General features: G+C 40.3%; 1 protein-coding gene across 1 annotated transcript in view; it reads left to right on the top strand.

Annotated features, from left to right (window-relative positions):
* LOC139133019 (transcription factor AP-2-epsilon-like) overlaps positions 1-11,322 on the top strand; it is an 83,313-nt gene extending 71,991 nt beyond the window's left edge. The window contains 2 exon segments of the mRNA XM_070699402.1: positions 6,398-6,539; positions 6,963-11,322. Of these exon segments, the coding sequence (XP_070555503.1) occupies positions 6,398-6,539; positions 6,963-7,287 (467 nt within the window). The 3' untranslated portion in view covers positions 7,288-11,322.
* Positions 11,323-15,627: the final 4,305 nt, after the last annotated feature.

The following is a 15,627-nucleotide window of genomic DNA, read 5'->3' on the forward strand; positions in this document are numbered from 1 at the left end:
TGCGTGTTCTTTTTTGTTACGGTGTGTGTGTATGAAATGCGATCTAATGTCAAGCGAAACTACCAACTTGTGAAATGCGAACAAAATGGCGACCGGGACCTTCCAACCGCGCTATAAACTTCAACTTGAATGAATAATGGCCACAAACAAAGAGATAAGACCTTTGCAATGAGCAGCTGGTATTTGAAACAAAATTCGATTCTAGCTATTGAAAAGAACAACTGAGAAAAACTGATGCGCGATTATGTGGCAGACGACAAGTGAGAACGAGGCAAACAGGCTAGGTTATGTATCCTTCATGTTTTTGTTACCAGGGGGCGGCGATAGAGGCAAAACCAATACACCCACGCCAGAACTGGTACCACTGCATGAAAAAGTCATTAAAAGATGTACCATTTAATACTAGTACGATAAATCAGTTGTGATTTTAAAAAGGAAAAAGAAATCTGGGCCCATTCTTTCTTGTACGGTTGACAAGAACTTGCAAATTTGGTCGCTGAAGCAAGATGATGGATGGTCGTACCACATTGCTCTATTATATTTTCCGGCAGTTTGGTCACCAGTAGTTTCTTTCTCCATTGTGAAGGGTCTCACGTTTGGCGATTTCAGCCTGTCGTCGGGTGACGGCCATCGGTCCCGACACCTTTGCAGTTTACGGGGCCCGGACCAATACTCCTTCGAACACCGACGCGTTCCGATTGCCTCTTTTATTTTTCTTTCTTCTTTCCTCGCCGATGCTTTTCGGTTACTGCGCTTCTGCCAGCTGACCTCCCCTGCTCGTAATTTCTTTACGCAACATTACGCTTTCAACAGTCTGTCACCGGCCGTGTACGGAGTTATCGTCAAATACATATGGGGTGACTATTGTAGGAGAGGAATGCACGTCCCTTTGCTGTGAACCCATCCTGTTGTACAATTTTCTCCCTTCGCACTCTGTATCAATCAAGATGCTACGTTTCAGTCGCCCATACTCAATCACTGACTGGAATCCCAACCGACAATACACTAGAAAGCGTCATCAACCCAGTTTTGTCATGTATACTGCAATTGAGAGACACCGATTCCTCCTAACTCAATATAAAGCTAATTTTGAGACGGTAGTTAGTATTGTGTTGGGAAAGGGAAGCAATTTTCGATAGCTTTTCAATAAGCGAGGACGTAACCGGGTTGGATGTTTCTCTTTAACTGGGTTCCAATCCCCCTCTACCATTGGACTATTATCGCGGCTTTCAGACAACAGACCTGCTCTGCTATTGTTCAAACGCCATCTGCTTGTTTCAATATTCGTGGCGTTTTTTCGACCGCTTCGTATCGTTCCACAATGTGCAAAACAGTCCTCTCCTGTCTGCGCAAGCTCTAGTTTTAAAAAAAATCGCGTTTCAAGAGCGCTTATCGATGCTAAACACTCATCCTAAGCCTTGAGAGGGGAAGTAGGAAATCTTTCTGATTTTTAAGACATGAGCACTAAAAGCAAGGGCACCCCAAATTTGGTAGGGTTCTGCCAACCAAGATAGTAGCCTAAATTTCGGTGTGGAGCTCAGGCCAAACGCGCCAGTAATGGGCCTTCTAATTACCCCTTCGAGGCAGTGAAAGCACCAGACCTGACGTACCAATCGAACTTTTAGTGTAGTAATTTCTGTCGATTATAGGCAAGTACTAGTATTAAGCATTTAAGTGGACTAACTTCGCGTCATGGCTTATCGGCCCAGTCGACGTCACCATTGCATCGTCTCCGAGCCCCGTCGCAAAGTACCCTATTAATCATCATGGCACCCCAAAGTTTCCGTCATAACTGACGATCGTTTTCGCTGATACAATAAATAACCATTAAACCTCGCCCTCAGTTAATCGATAGCAAACAAAAATTGATATGAACCAAAAAGTTTACCCTCGTTTACTTATTTATTTATTTTATTTTTTATCTTTTTTGCACCAAAGAAGTGGTAAAGTATTAATTGCACTCTGAAGTGCGCCCTCGACGTCGACCTGCGACCTGACCCCATCTTGTCATTTAATATCACATAAATTTGATAAAACTAACACTCTAATTTGATTGTGGTTGTGAAAAACAAACCTTTCCGTAAACTGCAGAGAAATTTGTCATAATTCTACCCTTTGAGATGCATACAGACAATGTGGCGACTGGGTAATCACGCGCTGCCGCTACATTATCGCTTCACGACCCACAACAAAAATTTTATGTTTGAAAACATAAAAGCGAGATTTCGCCAATAAACTGGCTTCACAGCGGTGTGGGCATAAAAACAGTTGGAAAGTGCATACAGATGTTAACATGTAGGAAGTTATTACCATATTTCATCCGAAGTCATAAAGACCACATGTAAAATAAGAGAAAATGAACGCGACTCCAATTGCAAGTGCTCGCAAACGAAACATTAATAAACTGTCCTCTGTGACGGGTTACTACCCTTTTACGACATTTTAGAACTTTTTTCGTATTAAAATTAGAAAAGGAAAATATGAACTTAATAGGTTTTTTCTTTCGTAACACAATCTTCTCGCTTGACAGCCTTATGAGCATAAACTACAGTGTCGACATGACGTGGTCTTGATCTATTTGCGAGCTTTTGTCAGGTACAATCTCTGAAACGTTCGACTGTGTATTTATTTTTCTTACGAAACCGTCCCAAACCATCGTGTGATAGTAATATCACTATCAGGACGAAAGAATTCCGTGTTGTGAGCAATGTGAAAAATATGTTAGCTTGTGCTGGTATCAAGTGAGGTTGGACTGTTATTTCATGCGGAGGTCATATTTGATGAACCCAGCCTGCACCTTTGGAGAACCAATTGATTCAAGATACATTTCTCGCTATTTAAAGGTACAGATTTCTCTTCCCACGTCCCAATTAAATCGACGTTTGGACCGCTAGTTTTGAATGGGTTGTCATGGGCCAAAACTTGAGATTTCCAGTCAATTAAAATAAATATATCTGTTCAATTTTATCGATTTGAAATTTCCTTTACATGTCGAGAGCTGCAATTAGTTCGGAGAGGTTCCATCTCAGAATTTTAGAAGCAGAACACATGTACATGTAAATGGTTGAGGTTTGATTTTAGATCGACGTTTCATTAAAAAACTGGTAATATTTTATTACTCTGTTTGGCGGGAAACCCGGGCAGACGACATTTGGCGAAGCGCGCCTTTTGTGTTCATTAGTGCACTGGGTTCTCTTCATGCGTGTCGACTTCATATATCATTTCATCAATCGTTTCAAGACAATTTGTAAACTTTCTTCACATCATTGAACCCTGTCTCTAGAGTGGTAGTGGACTTGACATCGATATTGCTTTTAAAGGTGGTCATTAATTGTCTTTGTTATTGCGAGTAAACGCTAGCTGCGCAAGGGGGCACAGTGGAAAGCATTTATGATGTATGATATGACAAAATGACACTTAAATGATAAACACGTATTTTGAAAACTACTGACATAGTCTTCATTCATTTTATCCACATAGCGGTCTCCCTAACTTGCTCGAAATTTCCAAAACTGCAAGCAATATCATTGTTTATTATGTAACATAATATAAAGTAGATGTCCCCATACTTGAAGATCTGTTCCGCTCGACATCTTGTCCAATCAAAATCTTCCAAGGGCTGTTTCCTTTCATCGTTACAACTGCAAGTTTAACAAGTTGAAAATCTCTCTAAAATTACGTTGACGTGCTAGGGAGTTAAATCGGTAGAATTCATTGGACATTTTGACACGTCTCATAATTTCATCAGCACGTGTTCGAACACTTTTGTTTCATTATCTTTACAATCAGATCAAGAATTAACAGCAGCAGTGGAAAGAAAAGTGTCAATTTTCTCCTGAAATCGACCCAATAGATCGTTTTGTTGTGAACGGCAAGCAACGAGACGCCTGCACTGACAGTAATACTCAGTGAAATATTGGCATAGCCACGCCTATGGAACTACCTTAATCCATCATGGCGGCCGGTCGAATCGGGGTCTCGCGATATGTCCATGAATATTTAATATTAGCAAATATCGCCCCATTCCTATGGGCATATTTAGAGCAATTATGGCAAGTTTTGTTGAAAATATAAATCACGCTCATACAAATGTTGAACTGACAGCTCATTGGTTGCTTTACCGCCATTTGTCTTTTATGCCCAACAGGACATCACCGTTAAATGTGCAAAGTTTGTCGGCCAATAAAAAAGGCGCGAAGAGTATTCAAACTTCAAGAGTGATACAAAACGACAACATATCAATAATGCTGAGCAAAGTGGCGCTGATTATGCTATAATTTTGTCAATTCAAACAATTTGATTTAGAAGTCAGCCAAGCGAAAGATATTATACACACGTGACGAGAAAGCTAATTTTCCGAGATAGCATGAATGATGCATTGTGGATGAAAAGTTGTCTCTGTTACGAGTCTACACAACTGCGAAAGCTTGTCTAATCGTTTATCTAGAATATAAATATCGCACGTAAGACTGTTTTCCTTTTACAAATATTTTGCACAATTTCGGACTTCCAAATTCTTATTAAGAAACGGCGAATGTGTGCAATTCTCCCTGTGATCTATTTGGTGTTCTTTTAGGCTTTAACGTTGGACTATTGAATTCATACTTGCTTCGGCTTTGAAAAGGCGCACTTCGTCCGCTTGAGTGTCGATTCAAGTACGAGCTCTTTAAAATACATTGAAATTGGAAGTACATTTCATAAACATGTTAAGGATGGTCTTGAGGTGAATTGGCTTAACCTCTGACCTCTATACTTATTTATATGCAAAACAGCGAGTATGAAATGAAATATAAAAACGTTTGCCCTTAACTGTCGAGATGTACCTTATTTAGAGTCTTGTGAAGTTGAGCCGAAAGCCGCGCTTAGATAACAAAATCAATTTTCACTGGCATTAGATTTGAAACTACACGGACTTGTAGAATATACGAGGAGAGGAGTATAATGTCCTTTTTGGAGGAAATTGCGTGGAAATAATGGTTAAGTTTACATAGATAATTATATATATTTACATACACTCTCAAATTGAACTGCATCTGGAGAATTGAGTATGAACTGAAATAGACGATTTGACATGTCTAGCCTGCACTTTCGTGTTCAGAGTGCCACTTACGCAATTAGATTATTTCTTATTAAATAATTGTTATGACTGCTCTCTGGGTGGATTTGTTGAAAATTTGGGAAAAACCCTACAATCGTCGTCATTTTTAAAGAAATTTTGCACGCATAATCGATCGCAAAAAATGTCATTTCTCCTTGTGGTTGACGATGACGTCGGGTTGAGTGAAATTGACACACGCAGAAGTGGGAAAGGGCGGGCAGGTAATCGAGCCGTCTACACACTTTGTGTCTGAGAGAAAAGGGACTCGACCTGGTGAGGGCATGGCTACATGTCTACGTGGACCGCAATAGGAATTAAATTTTCAATGCGTGAAAATTTTCATCCACGCACGCAAATTGGTTTCAATAAAAATTGGCAGTTGTGAGTTGGGTAAGGAATAGCTTCCCGCCAGCTGGATATCGGCTTATTCATCGAAATTTTATCGAATTAACGCCTAGTCCATCCACCAGGGACGAGACGAGTCAGCTCTCGGTATGCGTGACACGCTGTCGATTTTAGCAAGTGAGAATTGTCTTTAATTGTGGTGTGAAGGAGATCGCTCCCCCAGTATAGCGAAGTTAATTGGCTATTTGCCGAGAGAAAACGGCGCGAAAGAACATTAAGATATCTGACTAGTCGGTCGGTGCACGCTGCCACCGGAGACGGCTGGAAATCTCGCACATGGGGAAACGAACTTTTATAGAATTCAACGAGTGAAAGTATGATAACACTGGCGAGATTAATGGAGTGGCTATATTTATGCCCTGTGTTGATTAGAAGGGATTTTAAGCCATAGCATGGGAATTTTGTCCACAAGGATTTGCAAATACTAGAAGGTTATGTTGTAAGTGCGTATTTTTTCGTAGGAGAAGATTAGGTTTCTTCAATTGGACTTGCAATTTCTCTTACATGAAAATAACAAATTTACAGATTGCCGAAAGTAAAATACACAACAATATACGCAATCCTGATGTGATAAATTTTGTGAAAAACTGAAATGTGTATTAATATAATTTCACTGAGCACACGAGCATTTTGAGAGTACTGTATATAATATACATGTTAATCAGTGGATTGCGCACAGGGGAGCGTATGTAGCACTATGTATGTATGTATGTATGTATGTATGTATGTATGTATGTATGTATGTATGTATGTATGTTGTGGGGATTCCATTCAACCTAAGGCTTCTTTCATAACTGTCTCATAAAAATTGTTTTATAGGATGCGGACGTAACACAGGACAGCTATTCTACAGGAAATGCTCTAATTGAGATTTTGTCCGTTTTCGTCTTTCAGGGGAAGCTGTGCATTTAGCGCGAGATTTTGGTTACGTCAGTGAGACAGAGTTTCCCGCCAGACAACTAGCCGAATACACAGCCAGGCAACACTCGGATCCCACCGAACAACAAACCAGAAGAAATATGGTCTTAGCTGCAAAGTAAGTCAGTGAGCACATCCCAACCTTTGCCGCCCCTCCCCCGGTTTGCCGGCTTGTCGTCATGTCTTTCAGTCCGTCCCTCGGTATTTTTCTGCCTCTGTCTCTTAGCTCTGAATTCTAAGTTGGCAAACCTATCTTTGCCAATTTAAACATCTATATTCCACTTGAATTTACAGTACTGACGGTTTTTGTATGTAAATGATAGCTCTGCGATAATTTTGAGCACACGCAACGTTTGGGCCGTAAGTTTCATCGGATGGCTAGTCCTTGGCTGGTTCTAAATACAAAACGTCAGGTGGTTTAGAATTATCTTCTCTTTGAATTGTATAAGTTGACATAAATGCTCTTTCGGGAGATGTCTTGACAGTTGAAATCAGGTCGCTTGTCAGTCACTTTATTTTTTTTTTCTCATTTTCTTCGCAGACAAGTCTGTAAAGAACTTCAAGATATGCTGAGTCAAGATCGCTCACCTCTAGGTAACACTAGGCCACAAGTGATTCTAGACCCGGCTATACAGCGCTGTCTCACCCATTTTAGTTTGATTAGCCACGGCTTCGGGACTCCGGCGATGTGTGCCGCCCTAACCGCTATTCAAAATTACTTCACAGAGATGTTGAAATACCAGGAAAAAGCCTTTCCCAGCGTCACCGCACAGCATTCATCAACCGGTGCTAAATTGGACTCCAACTCCAATAAGAACAGTAGCGAGAAGACATCTTCGGAAGAAAGTAGAAAAGACGTCGTATAAAAAAGTCTCTTCGCGTTTCTAAAAAAACAGGAGAGAAAACTGTGTTGTATGAGTGTTGTATACCAACCGACACTTTTGGGTAGGGCAACTATGCACTGTACTCGGGTGTCATCGAGATACTCCGTCTATAGTACGATGTCTGCCGAAGATTTCCGACGGCTGTGATGTTCGGATATTCGGAATAACTATATATAGGAATGCACGCGCACTGATGGCAAGACTGGCTGAAATTCTGCTGTAACGCTTATTTATCATTATCCACGGACGGGTTGTGTTATTTCCTTCATGGTTGGAGCCTGGGTTCAAAACTACATCCATGACATTTGTTGCTATGACAATCATTTTCGAAGGAGTTCTTCAGCGCTGCCAAGTGTATTTGCGGACTTTGGAATTCGCACCTTTTTTGGCAGTTATAGTTGTAGTAGTTAGTCAACGTTTTTATGAAAAGTGTTTTGTTTGCGTAAAAGCTATTTGGATTTTTGAAATCCACAGAAATGCTGTCTGTATTATTTTATATTCTCTGGTGATGCATTTGTAAGATTAGTACATGTTTGTGTAAACAACTCATTTGATGATACCGACGTTCGATCAGGACGCTAGAGTGCGCTGTTTATGTCTCAAACTCACTTTATTCCTGGATAAGTGCGCCTCTGGGGGCTTGGAGGGAAGGGGTGGGGAGAAAGCGTCGCTCTGTAGCAAACACTCAGATGGACTGCAGGCTTCGCGACGTATTTATCAGATGCTGCATGAGACGAATGCTGTAGCTGTAGATTTGTGACAGCGCCTTGCATGCTGGGAAATGGTAGTGGTGGTAGACTTGAGAGAGAAGACAAACATGCCAAAACTTTTGTTGACATTAATACTAGTGCCAGTAGCACCTGTGTGCATGCCTTGGGTACGTATACAAGCGAAAATACGATCCGGTCTATACGAGTAAAATCCGTCCGTACCTACAATATCCTTCGACGCACTCTCAAGGTTATATTGAAGCTGGCCGTCATGGTACAGCATGTATCTACATCAATCGGCACAAATTGGCGGGCTCGGCCTGCGCGAGCGACAAAATATCTTATCTGCCATGCATTTCTGGGGGGGGGGGAACGAAAATTGTCCTGAATGAACTAATCTGTCTTTACCAGACAGTACAAATCCTCAGTCATATCAAATTACCTTTGGCAGATGTGAGTTTAAAAAGCTACGGAAGATGGATTTTTTATGTAGAAAGAGGGGTCGTGACTTCTGGCCCACGCTTTTCGGCCATTGAATATACATGTGTATTCAGTGAGTCTGTGCATTAATACGTTGTGAGCGCAGCGCCGACGTCTCGCCAGTCTGTGCGTTCTATTACTTCATCAGTCGCTTACAGGTTGCGGTGATTGTTGGCGTGGTCTAGTTCTACGTACTCTGCCCGCGTTCATTGCTTTGGTCACCTTTTTGTTTTATAGTACTTGTACGGAAACGAGATGGAAAAAAGCTTTATTGATGTTTTCTGCCGTTTAAACCGAGCACCAAATCATCTGAATTTGTCCAATTGACAGTGTTGAAATTCAGTAGTCCAGGGAGAAATTCATCTCCATGAGCTCTGTAAAAATTACAGGCCAAAGAAAGCTTCAGAGAGGGCGTCAATATTAACCCCGTTGTTCGCTATGTATTTGCCTGCTATGGTCATTTGACCGATATTTCCGCTCTCTCAAATCGGAAATGAAATTGCCAGCCAGGCAGAGTACGTTGTCTTGACAACGATCCGACCAATCACCGCTGGCCTCTTCTCATGGACGCGTCATGATCAGCCAACCGAATCGGTAGATCAAAATATATCGTAAGTTTTGCATACTGTCGCTACTAGTGTGGAAATTTGCAATTTTGCAATAGTTTTGGTGAACATGGTGACGGGCTCAAAAGGAAGTAACAATAATATTTGGAAATATTTATGAATACTGCACTTTTGGGCTGACATTTTATTGAGGTAGTCATTGCTTTGTTTGAGATGTAGGAGCGACGGTATTCGTTATAATTTTTTTTAAGTTTAGACAATCAACATTTTTCGTTGAACTTTTACCATGACATTAGAAGCTCAATGCTAAAATATAATTTTGAGCATTTTTGTTCGTATTTAAGGCTATGAGAAGTAGTTCAAGGCTCTACCAAGTTGTCTGTTATGAATAATCACAACAATTTCAACACTGGGTGTCCAGGAATAATCTGTATTGTCAATATGCCATCACTTGAATCATGACTTTGCCTCGGGTGCCGAAGGATAGTGGAGTATTTTCTCGTGCGGAGCGAGATACTGCGAGATTCTGGAATAGCTCGTCTTGCTGTCATTGCGCATGTGCAACATTTCAGCATTTTTTCCTCCTTTATTGTTTTGCATTCCAGTTCGTTGTGTGGAAAGACTAACTGTGAGAAATCAAAAAAAAGACGTTGACGACTCATTTTTGTTTTGATTTCGTTTTATCTGTGCAAACATGACAGACATGTTGGCAATAATTTAATATTCATAAAATATAAGTATATATAAACTCAATTGGTGTGATTGCTATGTTTTGTGTCGGCAAGATATTTGTAGGTTTTTTCGTATTTTACTTTTCTTCATTTATGTTCTGTTTCGTTTTCCTTCATTCGTTAAACCGATTTGTTTGGATGGTAACATTTATGAAGGATGCGAATTCATCAGATTTGTTTTACTCTGCCTCCGACAGTGTACAGTATGCCCCGAAAATATATCCGTTATAACCCCAAAAATATTTCAATTTTTATTAACTTTTAGGGGGAAAATTATGAAAATGCAATTTGCAACGAAACGTTGGACTTTCTCGATGTTCTAGGGTGTCTGTGAACAAAAAAAAACGAAATGTACGATTTTTGCGAGTGACGTCATGATTTTTTATTGTTGTCATTGGTGTGTGTCGCCATATTGTTTGTAAAACTTTGAAAAGCAGTTGGGAGGATATGATATTGTAAACTTTGTGAAACCTGTTCTTGTGACCTTTGAACCCTGTTCCTGTGACCTTTAGCTGCACGGTTGCAACACACGGCGCATGCTCAATCAGTATTTCAATGTGGAATCGGGTAGTTTCTTAGATACATTTTGTACATATTCACGCTGTATCGGTCACCTTGACAATCAGTCACGTGGTCAAGATACTTAATATATTAACATATAAAAGTTGGTTGGTTGATACCCCTTGATCAAAATAAACAAAAACCTTGCATCGTGAACAAAAAAACACACAATTTCACTGTCTCAACCACTGAGAAAGAGTTGCTTGACAGGTGCCCGTTTGTAATACAATTTTAACGAGTTCGTAAGTGTTGGTACTGAGTGTTCTTTTTATTTTGTTTTTGTGACATCTAGTTTTCGATATGCCTCAAACAGGCCGACAACTGTATAGAATATGTAGAGATAGTCCGTCTCTCTCGCAGATATTTGATTCGTAATCTATCAGAACTTGACGAACCAATCCAAAAAAAGCGCTGTCTTCTGGTCGTTGTGTCCTGAAAACACAGCGCCGCTCTTTCATTACATCTTTTTTATGCAGAAATATATATTCTGTAGCAGTTAGGTCTAGCACTGTAGCTGTCTTGAAAATCTTTTCTCGCTATTTGAAATATTAATTTATTGACTGAACCCCACTGCTTTAGGGGCGGACAAGTGCCCTGATCACGCGCAGTGCGTTCGATCACAATCGAGCTACGCATAAAAAGATGTGCAGCTCGAAATTGGTCGGATTTTTTTTACAGCACGCGCCATCATAGGCATCTTGTAAAATCCCCCTCTTCGGCTCGGTTTTTGCCAAGTGCTCTCCGACGATACGGAAACGCCCCTGCCAGGGAGACGGACTGACGTTGTAGATCAGACGGCAGCGTGTGAGACACGCTTGCCGTGGTCAAGTGTAGCAAGCGATCAAATCGTGCCACCATCCAAACTGGCATCCTATTTTCTGTACTGGGCATGACGTATTAGCTGTTAATTAACAATTTGCAAACAGAGTACAGAGTCTATAATAAAACAAGAAAATGTTGATTATAAAATTCGATGGTGTCCTGCTTTGTTCATCTTCATCCTGAGCCTTTTGTTGCAAGTGTTTCATGTGTGAAATTGAAGTTTTTGTCCAGCTACGTTAAGAATGTTCTATCCTGGTCGCCACCTTCCACCCACACGCCCTCTTTTCATTGCGAATTCCAAGGGTAGCATTGTCTCCTGTCCATCGATAGAATGGACGCGGTGATTATGACACGCATTGTCAGTTGAACAAGTACCAATCAAAAGAATGTCTACATAACCGTTACGCGTCTACATCCACCGTTTTTGTGCGATGTTCCCACTTTGTGTAACGCCTAAGTGATACAACAAAGATTCTTGGCGCTTCATGTGTGGCGGACGGGTGCATTCCATGCATGTCTGGACAGGAGTTCGGATGGAATTTTCTGATCGCCTCCCCCGCCTATCATCACGCCCTCTGATGAAAACGGTAGTATCAAAGGTTGTATAGCCAACAAAACAAAACAAAAATCCACATTTTGTTGAATCTATCGTCTTTGAGGTGAAAATAAAAGCTTTTGGATAGTTCTCGGTATGGAGTCAATGGAAGGAGGCTCCCCAAAACCAACAATAAGTACCTGCTTGTCTCGTCGAAAAAAAAAAGATAGAGGATGGAATGGGGCTTGAAGATATTGGGGGCTTCCATCACTTATTATAGGGTATGAATAGACACGTGGACGTTTGACACTGTGTACAAGCTTTAAAGTAATCTTCTACCATGGAGCATGGAAACAATGCCACCGATCTAATTGTAATCATATCCCAGATACTTGGAAACACTTCACCTTCTTTGCCATGGGTGACAAAAGTGCGACTACCAAAGCGGCAATGTCTGGTTACCAAGTGGGGGCGATTATTCACTTACTTATAAGTTCTTGAAGATGAAACGGGCTCGAATGACCCATTCTGACACATCTCAAGCTCCGCCAGCTGTGACTTTCGACGTTTTTTGCATGATATTTTGCTTTGCTTGTAAATTATGATGTGTTTGTTCACTCCAAAAAGCATGTCGGAATGCCCAATGGTCAACTTATTGACATAATCTATACGTGTGCTATGTCCAATCTTACCGTTGACAGCTGAATTTTAACACTGAATGCGCTGTGTCGGCAGTACTCCTGATATTTTGCAGTTCAACAAACTTGTGGGAGAAGACTGAAGCACGAAAAATATTTGTTCAATAACAGAGATAATTAAAATCTTGTCAAAAGTTACACTTTTCGGATTTTGAACAAATTTAATTCATAGTATATACAATGATCTCATGATGAAGTCTTCACTGTGCAAAATAAAACGCAATTTCAAAATGTGACTTAGACATGCAGGAATCAAAGCTCGTGATGTCTGTGGCTTGGTCGGCAATTAATCCTGACTTCCAGACTACAACAACACTGACTGAAACATGGAAATTTTGCCGTTAACCCAGGATACCTATAGCATTCAAGGCTATATCCCAGGACATGTAGGGATTGTGTTGATATATTATTCAGAATGGGACAAACATATCGCCACCCTTCAGGTCTGTCACATGTCTTCTAATGACACGTAGAGTCAAAACGACAGGACTTTCTCTGTTGACAAGGGGTCTTGTCCTCTTTCGACTCAAGACAACATCAAACATGACAAAACAAGACAAGATTACACGGACTCTCAGTAAGCTAAATCCATTTCTTGGTCAATTAGACTAGTGCATACTGCGGTGAATAAGGCGAATTAGCATAGTCCTGGTTTACTGAGAGTGTGAACATGTTGCTTTATTGAACATTACATGTTATAATTATCATTAATTGGTGATGTTTAGAATCCCTGCCAAAATATTATGTTTTATCAAATTAACTGGAGATACAGTGCTAAATTAGTCCGATATAAATGTGCGGGATTGAAATCTAAAATATATATACACACACACACCACACAAATGTTTTTTTTTATATATACATGTACATTACATGTACATACATACATACATACATACATTACATGTACATACATACATACATACATACATACATACATACATACATACATACATACATACATACATACATACATACATACATACATATGTATATATATATATATATATATATATATTATATATACACAAAATGTATACAATGTGCCCTCCCGGTTATCACCATAATGGCTTTATGGCAACCTCTGAACTTGGGCACAGAGAGTACATAATATATATATATATATATAATGATATTTATTGTGTATTTGTACAAGTTGCTATCACTTTTAATTGCAGTTGTTACGTTTTTGTGCAGTCTTCAATTGTCTAGTTTCCTTTCCTTGAAAACTTTTTCAGGACTCGTTTGTGGATGTAAAGCTACATCATGCTTGTCGTGGTGCTATGGTGAACATGTCTCCATTTCTTTCTTTTATTCCCTTACATGTAAAACTTAAGCTTGTCGAGCCCGAGAGAGCGTGATAAACTTCGCTGTTGTTGATTCGGATATCAAGATTGTTTGATGAGTCAATTCCAGCTTCATATTCACATTTCACCACGGTGTGGTCGCACAGTATAAATCTTCACGAACCTCTAAGTCATGTTTAAATCCTACATACCAATATCGTCGTATGAGTTGGAAGGAAGCAACCGATGTCGGCGTGGTATTCCTGTATAACTTGTAATCTCTATTGATAGGCAAGAATTACGTTTGGTAAAACCTAGATTTTGATATTTCCGGCTGTCACAATGTTGACATCAGGCGGTTAATACCGACAAACGCAACATCGTACAGGATTATGGCAGATTTTGCCACCTTAGCCTTGGTGTGCAGAAGTTGTTATTTTTCATTGGTGTGTGTGTTTGCACCCTAAGCCTTCTTATACGCGTTATTACTGCAGATGAAGTGGTCAGCGTATGTTATTACAAAGTGATAATACGGGATAAGGACAAATAAGATACCAACACAAGGGACGAGATTACCGCGGATTGTGTACCACGCAATTCGTCGCTTGACGGAGTGCGTCAGCGATTCTAGACTCGATGTTGTAATACTGAAACCAGTGCAGTCCTGTCGTTCCAGAGTCGCGTTAAATCTCCATTAGCTGTAAATTTGGATTGATTTGCGCATTTTATTCTGTTCATAAACAACGGTGTCTTGCTTTACTCCCAAAGTCATGTCTCACTGCCGACTGTTCAACTTGATAGCAAAACTGTATGAGTGTAATATTTAGTACGACGGAATTCATTAGTCCGGGCGGAATTCATTAGTCAACAGTAGAATTTCATATTGCACTGTGTTTGCACATCTAATATTTGTATTTCAACATTGTCATGGTAAAATGTTCTTGCCCTAGAACAAAAATAATGAAATCATAATGAGAAATTACCGCTATATTGTCTCTTTAAACTTGCGTCACATCACTAGACGTTAGCTTTCTTCCTCACATTTCTCAAAAAAGCTGGCGTCTTCTGTAGACTTACTTCTAGCTGGGCAATTCACGATTAAAATCGCGATGTGTGACGCCATTTCGAGACTCGCCAAACCAGGCCAGCCAAAACGCGGGGAATAATTATTGTCGTTTGCAAAGTTAGAGGGAAAAACCTTCGACGCAAAGTCATTCATATCTAGGCAGGTAACATCCATGGTGTTTATAGGATCCATATGACGTTCTCCGCTACCTCTGTACCAAATATTGAGGGGGGGAATCAAAATTTCTGTGAAAACAAAAGGGTCCTGCGAAAGTGTAAACGAACAGGTTTTCAACGTTTCCACCTGCAAACCTTTGTATGCAGAAAAAGAAACAGGCTTGACAATTCACGGCATTTTGGCCCCATTGCATCCTGGGAGACGAGTAATTCAACCAATCCTTGCAGTGATGTGAAAGGAACTGTATCTGTTACATAAGTTGGTCACGGTAACTGACAACATAATGGGAATTGCTGCCGGGGCCTTCTCCCCCCTCCCCGTGCCAATCTTTTTCTCGTAAATCGCGAGACTTTGATTTTCAATTTTCATTCTTCATACCTCTTAATGATTGCGATATGCGACTGCCCACGGCGATCGTTATCCTAAATAATCGATTATATGCTGATAAGTTCATGCTCAAGATAAGCGAATGGTTAGTATACATTCTATCCCTACATTTTGGCCCTGGAGGCTTTCGATCAAAAATCAAATGACTGCATCTTGTTGTAAGTTGGCGCTTTAAAACAGCGAACGGAGCAATAATATATATTATCTTCCCGTCGCAGACCTTGAAAGTCCGAAAAAATGTTGTCTCAAATAATTTCCTAGAATTTCTGTCTGTAGAATGGGAAGAAAAATTATCGAAAAAAA

The sequence above is a fragment of the Ptychodera flava genome, chromosome 5 (assembly GCF_041260155.1).
Source record: "Ptychodera flava strain L36383 chromosome 5, AS_Pfla_20210202, whole genome shotgun sequence".
NCBI lineage: Eukaryota > Metazoa > Hemichordata > Enteropneusta > Ptychoderidae > Ptychodera > Ptychodera flava.